General features: G+C 47.0%; 5 protein-coding genes across 5 annotated transcripts; 1 reads left to right on the top strand and 4 right to left on the bottom strand.

Annotated features, from left to right (window-relative positions):
• Positions 1-845: 845 nt before the first annotated feature.
• On the top strand, positions 846-2511 carry BP5553_07324 (Uncharacterized protein; the record flags this gene model as incomplete). The annotated part of the gene is made up of 2 exons (XM_032015947.1): positions 846-1710; positions 1799-2511. 2 exons carry the CDS (start codon positions 846-848, stop codon positions 2509-2511), a joined length of 1578 nt encoding a protein of 525 aa, XP_031868216.1.
• A 1822-nt stretch (positions 2512-4333) lies between these two features.
• Positions 4334-10638, bottom strand: BP5553_07325 (uncharacterized protein; the record flags this gene model as incomplete). The annotated part of the gene is made up of 3 exons (XM_032015948.1): positions 4334-4389; positions 4446-10313; positions 10374-10638. The coding sequence occupies 3 exons, from the start codon at positions 10636-10638 to the stop codon at positions 4334-4336; spliced, it is 6189 nt and encodes a 2062-aa protein (XP_031868217.1).
• Positions 10639-11474: 836 nt separating this feature from the next.
• On the bottom strand, positions 11475-13457 carry BP5553_07326 (Six-hairpin glycosidase; the record flags this gene model as incomplete). The annotated part of the gene is made up of 1 exon (XM_032015949.1): positions 11475-13457. One exon carries the CDS (start codon positions 13455-13457, stop codon positions 11475-11477), a length of 1983 nt encoding a protein of 660 aa, XP_031868218.1.
• A 983-nt stretch (positions 13458-14440) lies between these two features.
• On the bottom strand, positions 14441-15294 carry BP5553_07327 (uncharacterized protein; the record flags this gene model as incomplete). The annotated part of the gene is made up of 5 exons (XM_032015950.1): positions 14441-14568; positions 14655-14787; positions 14836-14926; positions 15057-15104; positions 15137-15294. 5 exons carry the CDS (start codon positions 15292-15294, stop codon positions 14441-14443), a joined length of 558 nt encoding a protein of 185 aa, XP_031868219.1.
• Positions 15295-20039: 4745 nt separating this feature from the next.
• BP5553_07328 (Uncharacterized protein) lies at positions 20040-22114 on the bottom strand (the record flags this gene model as incomplete). Its single annotated transcript, XM_032015951.1, has 4 exons — positions 20040-20349; positions 20395-20711; positions 20765-21039; positions 21091-22114. The coding sequence occupies 4 exons, from the start codon at positions 22112-22114 to the stop codon at positions 20040-20042; spliced, it is 1926 nt and encodes a 641-aa protein (XP_031868220.1).
• Between the last annotated feature and the right edge of the window lie 892 nt (positions 22115-23006).

Here is a 23006-nt window from a genome sequence, read left to right on the forward strand (position 1 = left end):
TTGACTCGGGATGTCGTAAACTCCTATGACCCGGATGTCGTAAAAACTCCAGACTGTGGAGGTCGTTAAATTATCCCCTATAACCTGGTTGGGAGGCTGTTTAGGTCGCGACGAAGTTGACTGAGGAGGACAGCTACGGGAAGGGAGAAAACCTAGGCGGGGACAGGGCAAAGCGGAAACGTCACACCTCATCTGCAATCTCACGGAGGATATACGCGTCCGGAATCATCGTAGAACCTCTGCTATTTTGGAGCTCTCGGAGGCGGTTGCTAGAAGGGATTTGGCTTCGGGAGGCATTTGGCCCCGTATCACAGGAGGCGAGTTAATTGGCGGGTGCTAAGAGGGAGGGGGTCGCATACTTTAGTAGATGGATTTCCTTGCTCTTGTTAGGTAGTCGTTCTCCTGTCGAGAGGAGTCGCGGACTTTACCCTTCCTACTTTTAAGTTTGGAGGGCCCCTTTCTTTCGTTTCTTGGGTGGATTGCCCCAGTGACAGGTATCAACGCAGTGTGTTCAAATACCTACATTTTCGACAGACGGAAATTATCCAAAGTATCGGATAGCCTGTAGCTCGATCTTTCTTTCTATAGGCGGTCGTGTAGACTGTAGCCTGGAATTAATCGGTAGCCGTGGGGGATCTTGCGCTAAGGCAGGTGGATAGACCCCGGAGACATAGACAGGTATAAATCTGGCCTGTTTCCTGTCATTCCGCACATCCGATACCTGTAGTCGCTGAATTTCATTCCTTTTCAGAACAATCGCAACACGCTCACATCTTGAATTTTCCAACCCATATTCCTACGTCGCTCCATTACCGAAATTATCACCACCCTCGGTCTATCACACTATGTTTTCAATATCACTTGGGAAGAGGCAATGGGATTCAACATGGGATGGCTTGCCTAGAGAAATCCGGCTTTTTATCTTAGAGGCCCTGATGCAAGACGGTTGCACACTAGGTCGCTTGGCCACAGTGTCTCGAGAGTGGCAAACAGAACTCGAGCGATATAACTTCGCCCGAATCAAACTGACACCATTGCGCCTCGTTGATTTTAGTTCGATGATTCATCGCAATCGGGCTCTCGTTGGCTATATCTGGTTCTGCTTGGAACTTGATGACTATGATTGCACGAAGTGCGCGCCTGTCCGTGGAACGCTCACAGACGTGGAGTGGGAAGAGGTATTTGCTATCAGCGATACAGATAACTGTCCTATCACAACGGCATTCCAGAATCTGTTCTCGGTTCTTAGCACATGGGATCTTAACGGCGATTTGATACTCGATATTAGTATCTACTCGCCTAGTGACTCAAAACATTGGTTTAAATATCTGACCTTTATGCCTGATACCCCTTTAGATATACCAGTAGGCGGTGGTTTAGAGCAGACAATATTAAACAAAGTCTATAATGATACTCAACATGGCTGGGTTGCTGGTTTTCGACACTCCGCTCCGTCTGCGGCGGCTATCCGCAAAGTTTTCCATTCAATTATGGAGGAGGGACCATTTGATAATGAGCAGTTAGAGCTCCAATGGTGGGATCAGCTTCCATCGGTCCCGGCGGTAACCAGTTTACTTCTCCGGCAACATAACCGCAGGAGATGGAAGCCGGGTTCGCTTGCACATATGTTTGCCCGTTTTCCTAGACTCCAGGAAGTCCACTACGAGCCCTGGAGGGAATGTGACTTTCTGCAGAGCCATACAGATAGAGGTGAGTATTGCTGTATACCTGGACAAGTTGTTGCTCGCTCTCATTTGTATAGGTACTCTATTGCTAACAAACCGCATCCGTTATTTAGATTTCCAATATCTTTTCGAGTCTGTCCAACGTTTTAACAACAATCTCAAGAGACTTGTTGTCTTCGAGAACTTTAATCAACAGTACCCGACTATTATGCAGCGATTCCAGCTTGGGGTTGACTTGGCCGGATGTGACAGTACTCGCAACCCAGCCCCAGCTGTTAGCCGGATGGTCGCACTCGCCAGCCTCAAGCTTGAGCATCTTGCAGCATCCTTCATCGTAGATGCTAGCCATTTCTTCGAGATCGAACCCTCTTGGGAGTGGCCAAACCTAACATTGCTTGTGCTTACTTCAAAATTACTTACGCCCGACGAGAATTCGACCGAGATTGGAGCTATGCTTCAGGCAGCGGCGGCAGCGGCAATAAAGATGCCACAACTGGAAACAATGGAGATTTGGAACGGAAGAAAGGGGTTTGCGGCGCTCTTTAAGTATCAGGCGTTCCGCGATATACAGCAAGCTATGATTATTTGGAGAGGCACATGGAAATTGGCCATGGAACCATCTATAATCCAGGCTTGGGAAGCCGTCGTGCATCAGTATGACGGTTGGAGACTCAATTTGGTTCAGGAACGGCTGGATGAAGCTGCTATCAAGTCTCACGGTGATGCAATTCACTACCTAATGCTTTCAAGCCAGGTCATTCGGCCCATCTCGTTGCAGCAGATTCGGATAGAACAGAAAGTTCTGGAGGGCGTGCAGACCGTGTAATACCGAATGAATTATGGATACCAGAAACAAAGTGCCCCTGCATAATACGAGCTCACGCAGGTCTCCCACCCGCCCAGGCTTTTCGCATCGCACCAGTTAACGTTCGGAGCAGCCTTGGCTCAGTGTTCGTGCGTTGCACGAGACGTGGGAATCGACAGGGTAGATGAATCGGTGGCTCGAATGCACAGTGGGAGTTATAGAACGAGATAGAGAGAATCCCAGGGCTCTTTGCCGCTTCTAGAAGCAACAACACATACACAGCAGAATAGACAGGAGCTTAGCTGTAAAGCAGTTCCTCATGAGATATACCCGCAGGAGACCACCTTCCCCAGCACCCAGGACAACAGCCTGTAGCTTGGTAATGGGCGCGCCGACTAGCAATTCTATGTGCGTGCTACGGACTGTGCAATGCAGGATTTTAGCGTCGGCCTCGAGAGAGCAAGCAGGAAACCGGGAGTTAAAAAATTGTAGTGATCTCAAGAATAAAGTGATATATAAAATAATCAAGTATAATAGAAGCCCACAATAAGACTAGTGGAAATGCGCTACATTACGTAGTGAAATACCTCTAGCCAGCAGATACATCTAGCAGCAGACACTTTTGCCAGTACACCTCTAGCTAGCAAATACTAGACACGTTATGCTAGTAGATATTCGAGTTTGCTGTGGCCTAAAGGAAAGGGTTTCCATTCGATACGTTAGTGAACAAATATGTAGCCGCTGGGCTGTTCATCAATGTGCTATTGTCGCTATGCGTTCATAGGAGGCTTTTCTACTCGTACAAAACCAGGCCATTTTCGCGCTCCGTCCAGGAAGCATTCGGCCTTAGAGAAGCCCACCAAGACCATCGGACCGTCCAGTAGATTCCTAAACCACTACCTTAGGGGTCTCCTAAACCTCGATGATATTATCACTCATCGGCGTATCCATCAGCTCTACTATGCTCTCGAGTGCGTCATCGGCCTACACCGAAGATCATGCTATAATAAAGTACATTTAACGTCCTTTAGGTACCTAGTATCATTATCCATAACCACAGAGGTGATAACCCACTCCATATCCGCGTACATGAAAATCAGCAATGGTAAGGGTTCGACCATGGTAGGCAAGCTTTTACAAGCCCTATTAGGTCATTTTCGGGTTTGTGGCCTACACTCCCAATCAATTTTTAGCATATCCTTTCCGCCCTCGAGCTCAATGCAATGCGCTGATTGGCAAGGAGGGGCCCTTTTTAGGCTCCTGACAAAAGTTGACGATTTTTATGGAGAGAGGTGAGCGGATCTGAGCCCAGACCTGAGCCGAAGTTGAGCCGAGGTGAGAAAAAGTAGCGGGGATCACGTGATCCAGAAGATTACCTAGGCTGTGTCGAGATTCCGGCCAAATAACCCGAATTATCACGTGATGAAACTCTCCAGCCCGCTACGGGACGCAAGAAAGAATACCCATGGGTAATTGTGCTACTATTTGCATTAGTCAGGGCTTGAAGCCATCTTGTTTGGTGCGCGGCTTCTACTTGAAGGATGTAGCCTGCTTAGAGGAAGGCGAAAACACATCTAGATGACAATGACTTCTATGGTCTCTGTGGAGCGCTTGGCTGCGTTATTCCAAGGCAGCCGCCATTTCCAGTTGCGTGGTGCATGCCCGACATTCTCAACAACGAGGCCAATCCGATCTAGGTCCCCTCATGCCTCAATAGTTGTCGACCTGGAAGGCATGCTATCATGGAAAACATCGACTTTGACGGGCTGGACGGCAATTTCGAACTACTGTCTCTCGAGACGGATTCTCCAGACAGCGCGCTCATTGCACGAGGTGAGGTGAACTATTTTCTTTTGAACAACTGAAGAATATCTTCGTTCTTCAGAGCAGCGGCAACATCTAACACAAACCAAAGTCAGCTAAGAAAGCCAAAACAACGCATGGAAACAACTCACCCAACGCGGTCCGCTGCTTATCATCCTCCTGCATGGGATCCAACCCCTTTTCCATCAAGAACTTAAACCGACTCGCTCTCCTCCCTTGGTGCCCACCACGACTAGTATCGTGCCCAGAATCCGCAGCCACGACATGAAGCAGTGTCTGCCCAGCGCTATTAATCAACATCCAATCCACACCCGCCTTCTCAAACATCCCCCACACCAACCTCTCCTTCTCGACCGCCGCTTCCGCTTCTACCATTCTTTTACCATAGTTAGGACTAGATACCCCCCTTTTCGCAGATTCAGGACTTAGTGGCGAATGATTGGTTTTGACTGAGACCTTGGCATTGCGGAAGAATGCGAAGATTGGTGTTTCGCCAGCTTGGTTCCGTCCATTGATATTTGCGCCAAGTGACAGGAATTGAGATAGTAGTTCAGGTCGAAGGCCATCCAATATGCCGTTTACGTTGACGTGCCATTCGCCTCGGACTAGCAAGTGCAACGGGGTATCCCCTTTTTTATTTGCTTTACTCACGTCTGCACCGGCTGTAATGAGGCCGTTTATCTCCTTCTTTAAGCCCTCTACCTCCTTCTTGAAACCAGAGATTGCATAATGTAGTGGTGTGTTACCCATGCTGTCTAGCTCGTTTAGGAGCTCTGGTGCTTCGGCATTGATTCGTTCTAGGTCTTCGGGATCGATACGACCTAGCCTCCTGGGGTGGTAGCCGTCAGTGTGGCCACGGTAACCTTGGCTGAAAAGAAGGTGCAGTGCATTCATACCAAAGTCGGCTCGGGCCTGGATATTAGCGCCGCGATCGAGAAGTAGCTTGATCAAGGATGGTGACGGAGTGCTCGCATTCGACCAGTTGGTAAATGTTAATCTTCCACTGCAGACACGCAGAAACGCAGTCAAACCGTTGGAATCAGGGATCTCGAGATCGAGTTTGGGGCACGGCAGGATATTCGGAAATAATGAGTCTTGATACGTAGTTTGCCCGCATGTTGTTAGAAGTCCGTGCAAAACAGTTGTTCTTTCGTACCGTGCACATGGATCTGCTCCGTGGTCGAGGAGCATCTTGAACATTTTTCTGCATGCTGCACGGTCATCTTTATTCTTGCTAGATGCCCTGTTGACGTATTCCAAAAGGTACAGTTCATCATTCCACTTATTATCATGTCGCGGAGGCCTGAACCTTGTTCCATCCGTCCAGGACGGCACTTCCTTCTCAACTCTTCTTATATTTGGATCTGCGCCGTTTGAAAGCATAGTTTCGAGGAGGTCAACGTCCATTTTGTCAATTGCTGCAGTCATTGCAGCGTGTGTGATGATGGCTCCATGCCGGAGGAGCAGCTGGAAGATCTCTCTATCTTTGCATGCCCGGACTAGACAACTGACTCCATGGTCATCAGACGAGTTGGCATCAGCTCCCAACTCAAGAAGTATCTCGACGGCTGGTCTATTGAAATTAGGACCACCAATCCCTTCAAGTGAAGCATTCAGTGGCGTCAGACCCCCGTTCCCTCGTAGCTCCATGTTTGCACCACGTCCCACCAGGTAAGGAAGTGCTTCGGCTATTTGCCACCAGTGATTTCCGCTGACAAGAAAATGAAGGGCTGTATCACCATCATCAATACAGATGTTTTGTTGAACGGGAGTCTGTATAGCTAAACCAAAATGCTCGACTAGAACCCGAATGACGTTCATATTTGGCACTTCTCGTTTGCAAGCAGCTGCAAGAAGAGAGACAGGGTTAGGTGATGTGTAAGGGTTTTTCTTCTTCCGTTCTTCTAAGAAGGTCACGTTCTCTAGCTTTGCGAGGCTTTCATGAGTTGCCACCTGAGAAAGAATGGAGGCAAAACCACCTGACACGAGATCGTGCAGGACAGTGTTTGATTTGTATCGCAGTTCGATACAATCTGTTTCAAGCAGTTGGCGGCTGGCTAAGTCAAAGTCTCGGAGCGACATTAGGCGAAGAAAATGAGCTTCAATTTCGAGAGAGGACAAAGAAGATCGAGTATCCTGTCGGTTCTGGAGACATGATGACGTTTCTTCGTCCAGTTGATAGGGTCCCGGCATACTCAGAGTCTCTCGTGTGCGCAACAGACACTCCACTGTGTAGTTGAATTTCTTTTCAACGGCATCGGCAATGGCTTCGTCAATGAATCTTGTTGTGTAGTCAGATCCAGATGACGCTAGGAGTTCCAAGATGTCATCTAATCTTTCGCATGAAAGAACATCGATATCTCCATAAAATAGCACCTTCTCAGGCCTTAACGTGTCCGAAATCAGTACTCCTCCACCTTCGTGACGGTGATCCTTATGACCATAAAGTACAGCACGACGTGACCAGTCAGCAGTTTTCTGCTCTTCTTCAAACCCGACGCAGCCTTGGAGAGCGGATCCTCTGTAAGAATCTGAATAGAGAATAGCGCCAGCATTGAGAAGCAACTGAGCGCTCTCAACGAGCCCAGAGGCGCATGCGTAGTACAGAGGGGTCCTGCCTAGCATATCTTTTGCATTCAGTGTTGCGAGGAACTCTTCTCTACTGAATTTGGATTTGAGCGACTCTAGCATGATCCCAATAATGTTGGCCTGGCGCGATCGAGCGGCAAGGTGAAGAGCCGTTAACCCCTCAACAGTTCTCTTTGATGGATCTGCTCCGTTTTGAAGGAGCCTTCGTGTGAGATATTCCGAGAAAGTAGAAGTTATGTGAAGAGGTGTAACGCCATGACTATCTGCACAGTTTACGTTCATTCCAAAATCGAGGATATTGTTGAATATGGTGGGGCAGTCCAAATTGGTACCCCTATTATTTGCAAAACTGGTGCTTGGGTCGAAGGCAACAGGTCTGAAGTTGCTCAAAATATGCAATGCAGTTTGACCAACATGGTTTGGTTGGGCCGGATCGAAACCAAAGGCAAGGAGCTCATTGAGGAATTCGGGCTTTGCGCCACCTTTTGCAAATCGTGGTGCTGCCTCGTGCCACACTGTATTGCCATCATAATCAGTCTGTCTAGGGTCAACTCCTCGCTCGATCAAGTACTTAATGAACTTGGCTTGGCATTTCAGGACAGCGTCGTACAAGAGATTTCGACCCTTCGAGTCTATCGTGTCGATTCGTGCACCGAATTCGATCATCTTCTCGCATAAATCAATGTACTCCTGGTCTTCTGTGGAATGATGAAAGTTGACCATGCGGAAAAGCGGAGTTTTCCCTTCACTATCCTTGATTTCCAGGTTTGCTCCAGTGTCTAGCAAAGCCGTCACAATTTTTTCAACCAACTTAAGATGGCGATGCCCAGCTCCACATCCTACAACACCGACCAAGTTGTGTAGAGGAGTTTGGCCTTGAAGGTTTCGTAGATTTGTATCCCCACTCCCTGCCACTAATCTTTCAATAAGCTGCAGAAGGACATTATCTAGTTTTCTGGTGCCTTTCATGGCAAGATGCAACGCTGAGTTACCGTTGTTATCAACAATATTGACATCGGCGCCAAGGTCCAGCAGTTGGAAGGCTTTCTCGACGCATTCCGTATCAGGGAAATATTCTGATAATGCCTGTACAAGCGGGGTTTGACCTCGATATGATGATTTCAGATTAACATCCGCCTTGTCTTTGAGAATGTTGATGATGTCTTTGTTGAAGGTATTGTGGAATAAAGTCTCCCCCAACTGGTTGACTGCGTTTGGGTTTGCGCCACCGTCAAGTAGGCAACGAACAGCAAAGACATCCCTAGCTCCATGCAAGGGAGTGTTTCCTTCGATATCAATTTGATCTACTTTGGCTCCGGCTTCTAGCACCAATTTGAAACACCTCACCCACTGTTCCTCGTATTTATGAGGGTGGTGGCAGCCGCTATAAAATGAGGCCAAGGCGTGCAATGTGTTGGATCCCTGTCCGTCTTTTGAAATGCCACCGTTGCCAAAACAATTATGAGGTATATTCGGATCTGCCCCAGCTTTAAGAAGCAGGCTAATTATATCGGCATCGCGGGAATTGCATGCCTTTTGAAGAGGGGTTGTGGCCTGGGTCTGACATCGTGCGTTGACGTCGATCATAGGATGCTGCAACAGAACCTCAACTATGGGTGCATTGTGGCCGTCCACAGCGCGAATAAGCGCCCAGGTGACTTGTTTGGATGTCTTCAGGTACGGTAGAAATGCCAATCCCATTGCAATATTGCCATGAGAAAAGGCCGACAATGCGGGGTTTCCATATGAGTTTACTCCAGTTGGGTTTGACATTACTTTTTTATTCTCGGTATCTTTGATAAAAGGGTCGACCCCAGCATCAAGAAATAGAGTGGCGACTTTCGGGTGCTCAGATAAAACCGCAGCGTGCAGGGGGGTGAACCCATAATCGTCATGCTCAGTCGGGTCTGCACCATGTTTGAGAAGTAACCTCACTATGGTTCCGAGACCTTTCCTAGCAGCGAACGAAATCGGCGAGCTGGCCATCTTCTCGGGTTTGCTCAATTTGGTCTCCGGAAGGTCCAGAAGCGACTTGGCGAACCCCTCTAGATGTAGTGCAACGGCCAGAAAAAGTGGTGTATATTGGTCTTCCACTTGTAGCTGCGCCAGGAGTGCTACCTTGTTTAAATTCTGGTCAACGAGCAGGTTGTGAAGTGCGCTGTTGACAGCTGTCTGGTCATGACCAAGAAAAGCTGCATTTCTAACGTGAATGTACCAGTTATCCGCAGCATAATGAGTGAAGGGAGGGAGGACTTGGTTCTGTTTGAGCATATATTGGAGGATATGTCTGTCGCGCCTCAGGTGCGAGTGGGCAAAGGATTGTTTCTCCGCAGTCAGTGATTCATCCCCCATATACTTGACATGCTCTAAGCACCCGGACTGGAGATATGACAGACACAGTAGGGCCATAAAATTGTGCGTGGCGCCGAATTCGAAAATTTGGTAAACCCCCTTGTCCCTTCTAGTGGTTCCATTCAAGTATTCTGTCAGGGAATGGTGGACGACGCGAACCGTCTCATCAGGGAGAATCTCTAGAAGTGGCCCGCATATGCAACAGACAAGAGCCTTGGTATCCTTAATATCACGATCAACTTGCTGAGTAACATGTATAAGATCGGCAATCTCCAATAGACGGAGAGGGCGGATTGCGTGAGTAACACATTGAAGAACGAGTTCTTGAAGACCATCTGGAACACCTGATCTCTTCGAATGTTCGCGCAAAAGATTGGTGTACACGAGACTCAACTCAGTTGGTATATCCTGAAGTGCCTTTTGAGGGTCTTGACTGGGTTCCAGAACAGTATCCATAGCGAGTTTAGCGTAGAGAAACAGACCATCAGCTCGATCCATGACGGTTTTCGTAATGAAAGGGCGGTCCTGTATTGAAATCGACGACGAAGCAAGTCGGTGATCGACGTACGTAGCAATATCTTGCTCAACATACTCTTTATCCAGGCGGATATCCAAGACTTTTACCCTGCGCAACGTTTTCTCGATCGTTGAAATTGGCCTGCTGGTGATAATAAGCTTGATTTCTGCTGGCCGCCACCGACCCACTTCATCTAGAGACTGAATGAATGCCTCTAAATGGTTTTGGTCCATCTCATCTAGAGCATCTACTACACAATAGACTTTGGGTACGTGTGATAATGCCATACGAAGCTGGGGCCACAGGTCGGCGGCTGTGAGCTTTTCCACAGCTTGTTTGTCATTTGACATTTTCTCGAGCGCATGTTGTAATGGGGGGCTGAAATCCAAAACCTGGGCCAGCCAGTCACGCAAAGCTGATTCGGGACTGTGGTTGGCTTGAATGGTATGGCGACAGAAGAAGTAAAGGACCGGAAACCCTTCCTGGGAAAGTTGTTCTATTAAAGTAGCTGCGAGAACCGACTTTCCTGATCCAGGGATACCTGTGCGAAGATAATTTAGCACCACGAGTTAATCCTTTGTTCCCCTCGGGAAACACATACCCCGAATCCAGAGTATTCCATCTTTCTGGGACCCATGCCACTGCTGATATATTGACGACGAGAAAACCCATCTCCCTGTACCGGCCAGATGCGAATATAAATGCTTCCGGTATTCGCTTCCTTCGCAATCGAACTCGGTTGGATTGAGCCAGCTCCGTATCTTGCAGATAGAGTCTCCTGGGAGTGGAAGAATGTTGTCTGGGTTGAAATCTCTCACGTCTTCGCTTCCTATCACGACTACATCCTCATTCGACTTGTCGTCCATGTTTTATCACAAATAGGTTGGGAATTGGATTCGTTCTCCCACGTGTTGGTTGGAGCCTGGCTGTGCCGTAGCCCGTAGGGGCGGCAAGACGACCCCCGACCAATATCATATTTGACATATTATATCCTTACCGTATTTTGACAGTATATATTCTATTAACTCGTACCTAATATCTAATATCGGCGAGTTTTTCCTAACCTCTATTATAAGATTTTTTAAATATAACAGATATTCAGCTTAAATACTATAATTGTCACGAATACAAATAAGAGTACTTTGTAATTAAATAGCTATCTCTCCATTCGACTATAATCGTAAATACGAAGATATTAAGCTAAAGAAGAAAGGAGAGAGAGTATAACTTTTCTAAGAGTATATATCCCTTCGGTAAGTCACGTGCCACTCGCACGTGATACTGCACGTGATCGGTCTGCAGGAGTAGGCGCACGTGCCGGGCGTCGGTCCAGTTCCGTCACAAAAACGTTAGATCGGGTCCGACACATTTCTAGTTTATTACATAAGCTATATCTGCTTTTTGATAAATACGTTAATATATAAGCTCAAGGAAATTTTCCCTACGTAGCGCTACACTGTTGATGAAAACCTAATAAGAGAACTCTAATAGAAGATAGTAAAAGAAGGTTCAAAACAGCAACGACCCACGTTTAACAAATCCACTCCCTCCCGAAATTCCGACCTTGCTCCTCTAAATACATTGCGAGTACCAGTCATTCGAGAACGCGCCTAGAACTAATTAACATTCAATGCTCAATATCGAAGCAGAAGCTTAAATACTTACAGGTGCCACTGTCGCAGCAGGTAGGACCTGCCCAGTTTTATCCACCGCACTGTCCCCATATGGACTGACAAGGTCCATCAGTCGTTGTTGAAACTAGAGAGGTGGTCGTCAACAGTGTACTAGTTGTACTTGTAGTAATAGACAGCGGCGACGCGGTCGGGAACGACCCGCTTATAGCCCAGTAAACAACGTAGTTGAATCCTTGGCCATCATAGAATGGAACCAAGCTGACATTGGCACCATTTGCTATTCCGGTAAATGTCAACGTCGTCGATGACGAGCGCTTCAAAGTACTCAGCGAAAGCGAAGGGTTCGACGAGAGCGTTGTGGAGCCGTAGTTACCACAGAGAACCGTAGGTCCAAATGCTATTGCTGCAACGTTATAATTATCATTTGCTGCAATCGTGCGGAACCGCATGGGCAAGGTGACCACGATTTGGTCGCCCGAGGCCCAGGTGCGAGATATCTTTGCATACGACCCCGCATTTACGGAGACGCCAGCACTTACGCCATTGATGGTGATGGAGGCTCCCGAGGTCCAGCCGGGGATGCGAATAGATATTGCAAAGGTCCCCGAGCCTGAGATGTTGATGGTGGAGGTGTCTGAAATGGGGAATGTGGTGGATTGGGTGACATAAATGCTGCGGGCAGACCAGCTCAGCACCGAGGGCGTAAAGAGGTTGACGTAGAGGGTAGAGGAGTCATAGAAGTAGACGGAGTCTGCGAACTTAGTCTGGGTCTCGAGACCCGTGCCTTGACAGCACCAGAAGGAGTCGTAGTCCGTGGACCAAGTGCCACCACCCCAAGCCGGACCTAGACCCCTCCTGCCACCTGGGTTGAGCGAGGAGAAATAGGTAATATGCCCATGGCTGTCAGACGGGTTTTGCATTCCGAGCAGATGGTTGAGGAGGGCGCGCTCGTAGAAATCAAAATAGGCCGTATTGGTGGGGTCAGTCATCCACAGTTCTCGCGTCAGCTTTAGCATATTGTATGTGTTGCAGGACTCTGCGGTATCTGTGTTGAGGTATCCAGCAATCGCGTTCGGTGCACGAAAATGCTCAGCCTGGCTGTTGCCTCCAATAGCATAGCTGTGGGCGTTGACGGTCATCGTCCAGGCATTCTTCGCAATCGTGAGGTACGAAGAAGTTCCGGTTGCCTTGTACTCTTTAGCAGTACCAATCCATTTAGGGACTTGCGTGTTGGCGTGAAGGCCGCTGAGTTGATCTTGATTGTTCTGCAGAGGAGTGAATAGGGCAGTGTGGTCAAATCTCTTGGCTGCGGCGAGGTACTTGCTGGTGCCCGTCATTAGGTAAATCTGAGCCAACACATCGTTCATTCCGCCGTACTCAGTGTTCAATACAGTCTGCATTGCGGAAGTTGACAGCTTAGAGGTGCGAGTATCGACCCAGTCTGCAAGTGCAAGAGTGACACTCTTAGCAGTGCTGTCTCCAATGATTCTCCACACGTCCAGAACACCTGCAAGCGACTTGTGGATGGCATAATAAGGCACATTTCCATTACTCAATGTACCTTCCTCCATAGCATTAAAGTCAGACTCGGGAAAACCTGACAAGTATCCAGCCGCAAAACCAGCGGCTCCATTGTTCTGCTGGCACTTTTGCAACTCAGCAACGAACGATATAGCACGGTCTCGACAAGTTGTGTCCTTCAGAGAGACCCAGCACTGCGCCCACGCTGTGAGGATGTGGCCTTGCATATGGGAACGGAATGGAAAGGTTGGGGCATCCCATCCTCCGTTGGCAGAAGCACCATTGGTTGATAGCTTGTGATTTGACCGGAAGACGTACAACATCCGATTTACATCGATGTACTTGAGATAAGTGAGCGTCCGTCTTTCGTTCTCCTGCCATCGGCTAGACGTGAGGGTAACATTGCTCAGGGAAAATTGATAGGCAAGCACGCCAGTCTCTGATACCACAGGTGAGACCTGTGCGCTGACAGGTACGTTGGTTATTATGAGGCCAACCACGGCAGCCTTCAAGAGGCCTATCGACACCATGGTATAGTGTGTTCACCAGTTTCCGGTACATTAATAGACTGAAAATGAAGTACAATATGGAAGCCACACCTTGAAGATGCTGGATGAACGGTCCTGATATATACAATAATGAGGCATACGTAGGCACCCAAGACGGAAAACAAAGTTAAAGCCAAGGTATAAACATGCTTATCCCTGAAATGAGTCTCTTCTATCCCTCTAATTTGGAAAACCTCCCTAAAACTAGTTTCCACGAATCAACCTAGGAAAGGTGGCGAATCGGAATTTCAGAGGGCGAGATGAATCAATCGGGTACTTAAATTCGGATTAGTTTCCATTCTAGGAAGCCAGGAAGAAAAAGACAGACTTCCGTCTTAACGATCAGAAACGAGTGTACGAACATCGCATTCTCGATATTAATCCAGCTATATTAATAGCCAGTTAAGACTGCTAATTTCCAAGCAATAACTGACCAAAACCGTAGGAGGGAGATGGTCCTCCAATAGAGTAAGCTTTTCTCTCCATCTGTGGAGCCGAGTACAGCCTGAACTGCTTACTGGCATATTGTGCGGCATCGCTTATCCCGAGCAGGACATCATCTTCCTAAACGTAGAAGAGATTATTGGTGCGCATAAGATTATCGGCAGGGGTATTCTTTGAGAACCGAGAGACTTACAGAGACCATCTGATACATTTAAGATATCCGGGAGTAGAGAGGCATTGTTGAAAGTACTAGGCAAGCGCTGTCGCCTCTTAGTTATCTCACACCATGCAAGCAATTCTTGACGGATGGGAACCCCGAATGATATTTGAGGATCCACCAAAAGGCTTGGTGCATGGCGACCGTAGGCGAGAGGTTAGCGCATGAAGTGCGGGCCACCCCGAGAACGATCTGCTTGCCTCGCGGACCTAGAATTTAAACAAATACATCTCATACAACTATCAGTCCCTTCCTTCTGACGGCTTTCTCTTCCTACAGCAGATACCCGAAATGCGAGTCGCGCTTAGCGATGATGGGCCGTGATGAGACTAGTGACATTGCTAACGATTTGAGACATCCTAGTGACATCCTCAGGCGTGATGGAGTTTGCTTGCTTCGTCCAGCCGAGGGAGGAAGGGAGTCGCTCATTCTCTGTTGCTCGTCAGGACATCTTCTCATCACCACTTGTTCTGTCCCAGCCAGAAAGTCAGAGTCCAAGAAAAGGAGAGTCAACATACCAAAGAAAAACTCCACAATCGTGCGATTGACCGTTGCAGTCGGCAAATCACCAAACATCAGAATAAGCGCCGCCATCTCACCGAGACTGAAAGCCTTGTTAGTCTTAGTGAAAGTGTACCCGGAGTTTGTAGCCTTAGAGGTGAGTTAGCGGAAGATCTTAGCGTTGGCAAGGTGGGCTACTGTCATTGTCTCGTCGGTGAAGTAGGCTTTTGAGGTGTCGAAGATGGTTTGGTTGACGACGTGGTTGTTGCCAAAGAAGGCGTCAGATCGACTGCGGGGTTTTAGTGCTTGTGTTGAGTCAAGGAGAAAGATATGGGTATATGGTATGGATGAAGACGAGCTCGTGGAGAGGCATCGAAGAGTAGTGATAGTTCGTGATAAGGAAAATCTGGATGGTTTACCTCAAGCTGGAATCGTGTTCCAAGAGATTGTGCACCTTGAGCTGATCGCTGTTGGAGGTGTCAGCCTTGTCAACAAACACAGAGAAGTTGTGCTAGCTTGCAGAGTGAAGAAGGTGGCATTGGGCTCTGGGTTAGCAATTATGGCTTGTTGCCACATGATAGTAGCAATCGACTCGTTGAGGTTGAGTACGGTGGTCAGCGCGTGGACGACGTTGTTCAAAGTCCAAGTTATTGCCATCGTGAGGGAGGAATCCGTGGTTTGCCAATGTGTTCATCATCGGGCATGGGCCGCGCACTGAAAGGTGTTAGTCGGTTAGACTTAGGGCCTGTTTTGTCACAGGTTTCGCAACAATCTCCTCGACGATTTTGAGGACTTGCTCTCTAGGAAATGAGTTGTTTCGTTGTTTCACGCTGCATGAGAGAATAGAAGGAAGAGTCGTAGCATCTAAACAACGGGAATTGTGTAGGAAAATGGCTCGAAGAGCTTACAATCATCTGGTCCAGCAGGCTCCCATGTGTCAATAGTACCTTGACATGTAAAGTGTTGTTGACTAGCAGAGGCCAACCCAAGGCTCATTGTAGTTGAAAGGATAGAGAACTTCAGGATGAACAACTGGTGGCACTTAACCGCAGTGACGAATAATAAATGAGACAAGAAAGTAACTGAAGCTCCCGCTGTTGGATACGACATTAGACGAAGAGACAGAGAAGTGATTTCTACTCATCAACAAAACAAGCGGGTCTCGACCAGCTATTATGCATTTCCCAATACAGTATCAACTACTCCGCCAAGCAAACAGGGGACGGGCCTATCGTTGAATCATCCGAGCAACGGGATTGCTTGAAGCAGACTGAGCCACCGCTCTCGGGAGTTGTGATGTCGATCCGGGAGATATTGATCGCCGCATAGGTGCCGTTTTGCGGGGATTCAGGGGCTGTTGTCGTACGTCCAATGAGGGGATGCGTATTACTCGCACTCGTATCGTAAACACTTCTCTTCGGGTCATAAGAATACGGAGTATTGCCCGAAGCTTGTTGCGTCTGATCGGCTACATCGAAGATTAGTCTGTGCGGTGTTCTGGGAACGGGCTCGGCCCGTTCCCGGTTAGTTAAAGGGGAAAATATGCACGTCATAACCCCCAAAGATCCCTCGACAGCTCAAATCGTGTACTCTCTATATCCTTATGAGTCCAGGACAAAACATTTCCACCAGGATTAATAACAGAAAACTGATTCATCCAACCCACATAAACCTATCCTTTAAGTCGCGTGGTGATTACTTTGGAAATATCACAGCTGGTACGTATTTGGTGTATAACATGCACGCCATATGACCCTATTGCGGAACGTTGTTTGGACGCTAACCGATGATTAGATACCCAGTAGGAATCAAAAGTGCTACACTATTGCACACGCCTTGCCATTCCATGGGCTTCGGTTGCTGTATATCCGCAATCGTCAAGTTGGACTACCAATGTTCTATTATACATTTCAATCATCAATTGATTTGACGCCGGGTATCCCTCATTTCCTATGCCGAAAGGAAGGCGTGCAAAGGAGAGAAAGGGAACTGCACAGGGTGTTGCAGAAATAAAGGGTGGCCAGGTATAGCAGATCGCGATATGCCTGCGGACTTTAGCTAACGGACAATTATCTCACAGCTCGACAACGCCCCTGACGCCTATCAACGCCCACGAACAAGAGCTTGGGTAAAGCAAGAGACTCAGCCAATTAGCCAGATCAGGGTCCTATTTGCGTCAGGGGCTGATCGAATTATGTGTCTAGACTATATCTAGATCTAAGTGGAGCACTTACTTGTTGTTGCCCTATTTCTCTTGTCTGCTCACTTTTTTCTCTCGTCTTAGTCTTCTCGATGCCTGTTTGACGCCTACCTGGTTTTAGCCTATTGCTTTGCTGGATTTTTGGCAAGTTGTTTTACTGGTAGGGTTTTTTTTATTGATGCGTTCCAATTTCGTGTAGTTTGTGATATAGTCCTTGTAGATACTTGAGGGTGGTCTTGCCGTAGTCCAGGTAATCGGTCGCTGGGTTCTCTAGGCTGGAGCCCCCCCAGGCTCGACGAGCCGCGTTGACCGGTTGTCCGACTGTTCCTCTCTTCCTGCTTACCCCCGGGTATGAAGCTGCCGCTATAGGCAACTTTAGCACAACCGTCCCCTAGTTGCCAGACCCCCAACCCCGCCCGGGAATTTCAGCAGCGCGCTGGTATCGGGGCTAGTGGGGTCCGCCTAGGCTGTACGATCCCCTGTGGGAGATGGCGGCCGCTATTAGAGTCTGAGGATTGCTGGCCGATGGCCAAACATATCCCAAGACAGTCGGGGGAAGGCCCATGCCGACACCCGCCTCCGGGCGTGGTCGGCGGACGGCACCCTCCTCCTAGGGGGCCGATGCAGCACTGTAGGCAGGCGTCTGGCGCCCCAACACCTGTGCAGCGGAAGGCTCCCTAGGGAACAACGCTCTCCGGCGCCCCAGGCTGGGCTCCGGCCCCTCTCAGCGTACTACCTACCTGTTCTACAGGAGCGTTTTAAGTATATAAAATAGTTATTTAGTTAATTATACTAATAGTTATATACTTGTCTCAAAGATTAAACTATATATATCTAAATATAAATAATCTATAGAATAAAACTACGAATAGTTTATTAAATTAGTTATCGTTTATTTAATAGTATTTTACTATTTAGATAACTATAGTAATTCTAGAACTAATATATACTAAAAACTCCGACTTCGGAAAAAGTATATTTATTAGATAAAAAACCAATATTTTCCGGGGTTCTCTAGTAATACAATAACTAAACGAATCGTATAGCTTTATACTGGCGATAGTTTATTCAAATTTCTATTCTATTAACTTTCGATAGTAAAATAGTAATTTATTATAGTTTTAATAATAACAAAGAATTAGAGTTCTATTCCGGAGAGAGAGCCTGAGAAACGGTTACTATATCCAAGGAAAGTAGTAAGTAAGTAAATTACTTAATCCCGATATAAGGAAATAGTAATAATAATACTAATATAGAGCTCTTTTAAGTCTTATAATTAGAATAAGTACAATTTAAATCCTTTAACGAGGAATAATTAGAGAATAAGTCTAGTACTAGTAGCTGCGGTAATTCCAGCTCTAATAGTATATATTAAAGTTGTTGTAGTTTAAAAGCTCGTAGTTGACTTTTGGGCCTAGCTGGCTAGTCTGCCTCACTGCGAGAACTAGTCTGGCTAGGGCTTTCCTCCTGCGGAGTCGCATGCCCTTCACTAGGTGTGTCGGGGAACTAGGACTTTTACTTTGAAAAAATTAGAGTATTCAAAGCAAGTCTATGCTCGAATATATTAACATAGAATAATAGAATAGGACGTGTGGTTTTATTTTGTTTGTTTATCGCTATTTTAAGTATAGTTGTTTGGAGTTACTAGAACAAGTATTTTCTTAACTTCTTAAATAATAACTTCTAAATATTCTAGAATCTATTTTCGCGGGTGTGAAAGGCTCAATGGTACTCGAGTAGGGTGCTGCGTAAGTGATTAGCAGGTTTATTGAAGTATATAATCAGGTAATAAATTGTATCCAAAACTCTCCATTACTCAATTTCAATAAGCAAACTACCTAGGTTAGTTCGAACTAGGGAGTCCAGGTACCACCGCCCTTCTACAAATCTCCAATGAACCACACTATTCAATATCCGCTAGGCATCAATCGTCAAGATGTGATAGGACTACGCACCATGTATTGGTTGCCCGTCTTGACGCTGTTATAAATTCGCCCGGCGTACTGAGCTACCATTGCTCGGGAGAGAAAAGGGTATCTACGAACGCCTTGGACACGATCACGATGGGATTCTCCGGTATTGTGAATTAATTTTCTCCCTCTTGTCCATCGCATTCGGCTAATAATCTTGCCGCTCTTGCTCAGGTGCTAATCACCATTGGTTCCCCCTCGGCTCAGTCAACTGGCCTGAGTTTCGTGAGCATCCTGAGCAACTCACCCGAGCGCCCTGAGCATCCTGAGCAAGATCTATCAAAATGTCACGTGTTTTGGTCTTTTCGCTTTTTAGCCAATCATACTTGATCTGACCTCTGTTCTCTCATATCATTTTCGTTAAGTTTTGACGAAGACACTCAAGGAGCCTAAACAAGTTCCTAGCCGACTATACAGCAACAGATGCTCTCAAAAGAATGAATAAGATGCCATTCAATCTTCGATGTGGCGCGAATTATAGGGCTTTAGATGCATCTGTTCATTGGGGTTAAAGTTGTCATCATTCATAAATAAAAGTGTTCTGTGGTAAACAAGGTGGAAACCAGAGCGAATGTTGCTCAACACGTGATTTCTCAATTATTGCAGTCGTATCTCAAAACGCCATCACAAAGTGTACCGAGCTGAGCGCACTTTAAGATGCCATTGAAGGTGTCCTGGTATTTTACAATTTTCTAGCCCAAGGTCTTTATTGAAACCTCTCGCCTCTTAGAAAGGCGCAATGGCTAGTTTCGTAGGTAGACTTTCCTTTGGGAATTGTTCCATCAATCCACCTTGCACTAAATAATTCTCAATTGGCATAATTAAAGGTATCATGAATTAAACTTATCATAAGATTTTCATTATACATAATGCTTGATGTACTAATTCCTGAGTCATTCAAATTCCAATAGAAGGTTTTAAACAAATATGAGATCGCGTGACACGTCATCGCCTGCATCCCAAAAACATTGAATCAACATAGAATCAATACAACTCCAAGCCCGACTGCCAACCTCTGCCTCCTTACCACCAGTATGTCATATTACGAGAAATGTGTAGCTGTGGCTCTTTGTGCGATGTGGAAACTTTGTTATTCAACTCCCCTCAAAATCAAAAGCACTCCCAGAAATTTTTTATACTGGAAGCAAGAACGCTCACTTAGGTACAGAGGAAATTATTAACACCGGGGGGGGGGGGTGTTAGAGAAGATTGAAGAAGGAAGGGAAGGATAACTAGTCAGTATGTCGCGCATCGCGTAGACCCCGTCCTTTATTGGCAATCCAATCCGGTAGTGTATGTGTACTATGAACTTTCAAAAAGTGTTGGCGAAGGTTATCTCGGCGGCGCATTCCCTTGCAACAATTCGGGCAATTTAGTGTCTTCTTCTGCAGGTGCTCGGTTCTGACGTGACGTGAGAGGTTGTTACGGGCAGCACTGCCCGTATAAGATTTTGAGCAGTTATCAAAAGGGCACAACTCGATAGTCGAAACATCCGACCCTGAAACTGGACCTTGAGAAGCAGTGTCGGGAATTTTTCTTCGACTAACGAGTTAGACCATGAGTAAATATTGCTTAGGATCTACCTACTGGCGTTTTGCAGCTGAATTCGATTTTCCTTGGTGAAAATGTTTCAGGGGGTTGGGCGAATGCTTCTGAAGATCATCATTTGTTGATGAGGAGGGAGATGGCATATCTTCCGATAGGTCTAGGTGTGCAAAGCTGGAATCCGCCCACTTTTTCTCACCTCTCTCTCTTCTGTCAATGTACTCAATGGAGTATTCGTCGGCTTCTTGAATGCGATTGGGATAGAGGAGATTCCACTTCATTTTTTGGGAAGCAAACAAACATTGGATGAGAGTCTTCGATACTAATTTCACAAATAAGTCATAGGAACGGGTGAGATACTACATGGTCATCTCGATTAGTATCGAACTTGGAAAATAGAAGGCAATCATACTCGACCAACTGTAATAATGTAGTTTTCAACTTCTCTGACTGTCTGGAGAGAGCCGAGCTTGACGAACATCTCCGCCATAGTGACGATCCCGCAGAAAGCCTCATCGATCTGAACAGCTTCGTGATGTAGAGGTCGAAAAATATGTTCGGGGGCTTGATCAAGAAACTCGAAAGTTGCCCAAGGCTGGCGTGGATGAGCGGGCTTAATTCCACCCGCCCCAGACGTCAATCCTCCTCCCGAGAGGACATTTAGTAGATCGCCCATCTCAGAAACATCTAGAACAATAATTAGCAAAACGTATGCAGGAAGATGGAAAAGAAACTGACGAATCACAAAGCGGGATACTACTTGAAACAATGTAGTGTTTAAGAGGCGATGGGGAGCAGAGCCGTTCGCTTTTGCGTCTTTGTATTCAAATGGAGAAGGTTCCTCAAAATTATGGAGGGGAGAACTTCGTAACTCGCTGGGAGTCGATTCTATATCAATTAAACACCCTGTCTGCGATGGGTTGGGAACTTCCGGCTCGAAATCCAGAATAGTTGTTTGATGCAAGGATGGATCCGTGGGATCTTCCGGTAGATTGAGAAAGGCTGAAAACAAAAATTCTTCATGTGACTTTGTTTCTTGGAAAAGTTGACGAACGTGATCCTGAAGTCCGCTAGTATGATATAGCAGTTCGCCAGCACATGGTGCAGGAAATGTGTTCGCTTGCGAAATCGGCGTATACTCATGAGTCGATGGGGAGAGCAAAGGATACTCTTGCGACGCGATGTGCTCTTCACTTCGCCTTGATGACTTTGCATCCAATACTTCTCGAGGTATGGAAGATTGTACAAGTCTCGTTTCGCTCTCGTCACGTCTCAAGCCGGTAGTTTCTAGATTCATGTCCTTCCCCCCAATGGGGAAGAAATGCATAATTTCCTTTGCCTCTGGCCACAGCTGCTTGGCGATCTCGTCAAAAGCAGACCTTTCACTTTCATCAATAATAGCAGCTCGCCAGTCCAAGATACCGGAAAGAATATCCGACTCCTCTATGTGGCCATTGGCATGTAAGGTCTTTGATATTACATATGAGAGACTCGCGAAGGCGAAGATATCCATAAGAGTCGTAGGGGTCTGCCCATGGAGAACGTCTCGGAAAGTCAATATCCCCATTTCCAGCATATTTTTCGCGGTAACATAGGACTTCCTCAACCTTCGGGTTTCGGGTAACGTTGAGTCGGCGGTCGCCTTGGCAAACTGGTTGTAGTGATACATCGATGCCTTCCGTAGGCTGCGAAGGGTAGCCCATTGAGATTTACGAGGTATTTGGCGTGAGTTGTCATTTGAATTGACCGACTTGCTATTCATAATATTTTGAAGATATTTTATGTCAATCTTTGATCGCTCCTGGGAGCTTAAGGTGTCCAGTTGGGGTAGGTCAACAGTCAGATGGCCGAACCAAGATTCTTTCGGTGAAATTGAAGGTGAAGAATTGCTTCCATTGTCGCTCCTTGCAGAAACGGAAGGGGTTTCCTCAGACTCAGGTTCCAATTTCCAAGGTAGTTGATACCAGCAAGCAGGCCATCAACCTCAGCCAAGGCTTCTGTAAGCTCAGTTATGGATTGCCCCCCGGTCCTATGAGTAGCTTTCGTCGCTCCGCGAGCAAAGGACCATCGACTTCCCCATTGATCCAATTTGAGCCTCGACATATGTGTGGAGGGCGGGGGAAACGAATTATTATGGGGAAGTATGAGTATCACAGTAAGGCTGCCAAATATTTGCCTCTCGGGTTGGTCGATATTTGGAAGAAAAAATGATGAAGATTCCGAGACTTGTGTGGGAACACCACTTTTTAGGTGGTGCGCATGGGTCGCCGAAGTTGCAAGGACTTTGTTCAGTCAGGACTTTTTGGGGGATTACCTTCAGGACTTTATGCGGCTGATTTTACGGAGGTCGCGGCCTATGTCATGCGGCTGGTAAGCGCCACATCTCCAACGAAGGCGTACTGTAACTGCAGGGCGTTATAGGCTTCTCGGCTTTGAAATATAGCGCACAAACTCTATAAGGATCGCTGGGGGTCCTGTTCCTTCAGGCTATTGTACCCCGAAGGCTCGCTGCTATGCCAGGCCGATGTGGCGCCTTTCATTCACGGCATATCTATAATGTTGCTTTACGGAATGCCTCAACCTGCTTGGCCCTCCGGTCCTGGGACTTCTGAGGGGGGTATGAACGTCGAGATCTCAATAGAGAAGGTGTAGTT

This window comes from Venustampulla echinocandica (assembly GCF_003357145.1).
Source record: "Venustampulla echinocandica strain BP 5553 chromosome Unknown scaffold_5, whole genome shotgun sequence".
NCBI classification, from domain to species: Eukaryota; Fungi; Ascomycota; class Leotiomycetes; order Helotiales; family Pleuroascaceae; genus Venustampulla; species Venustampulla echinocandica.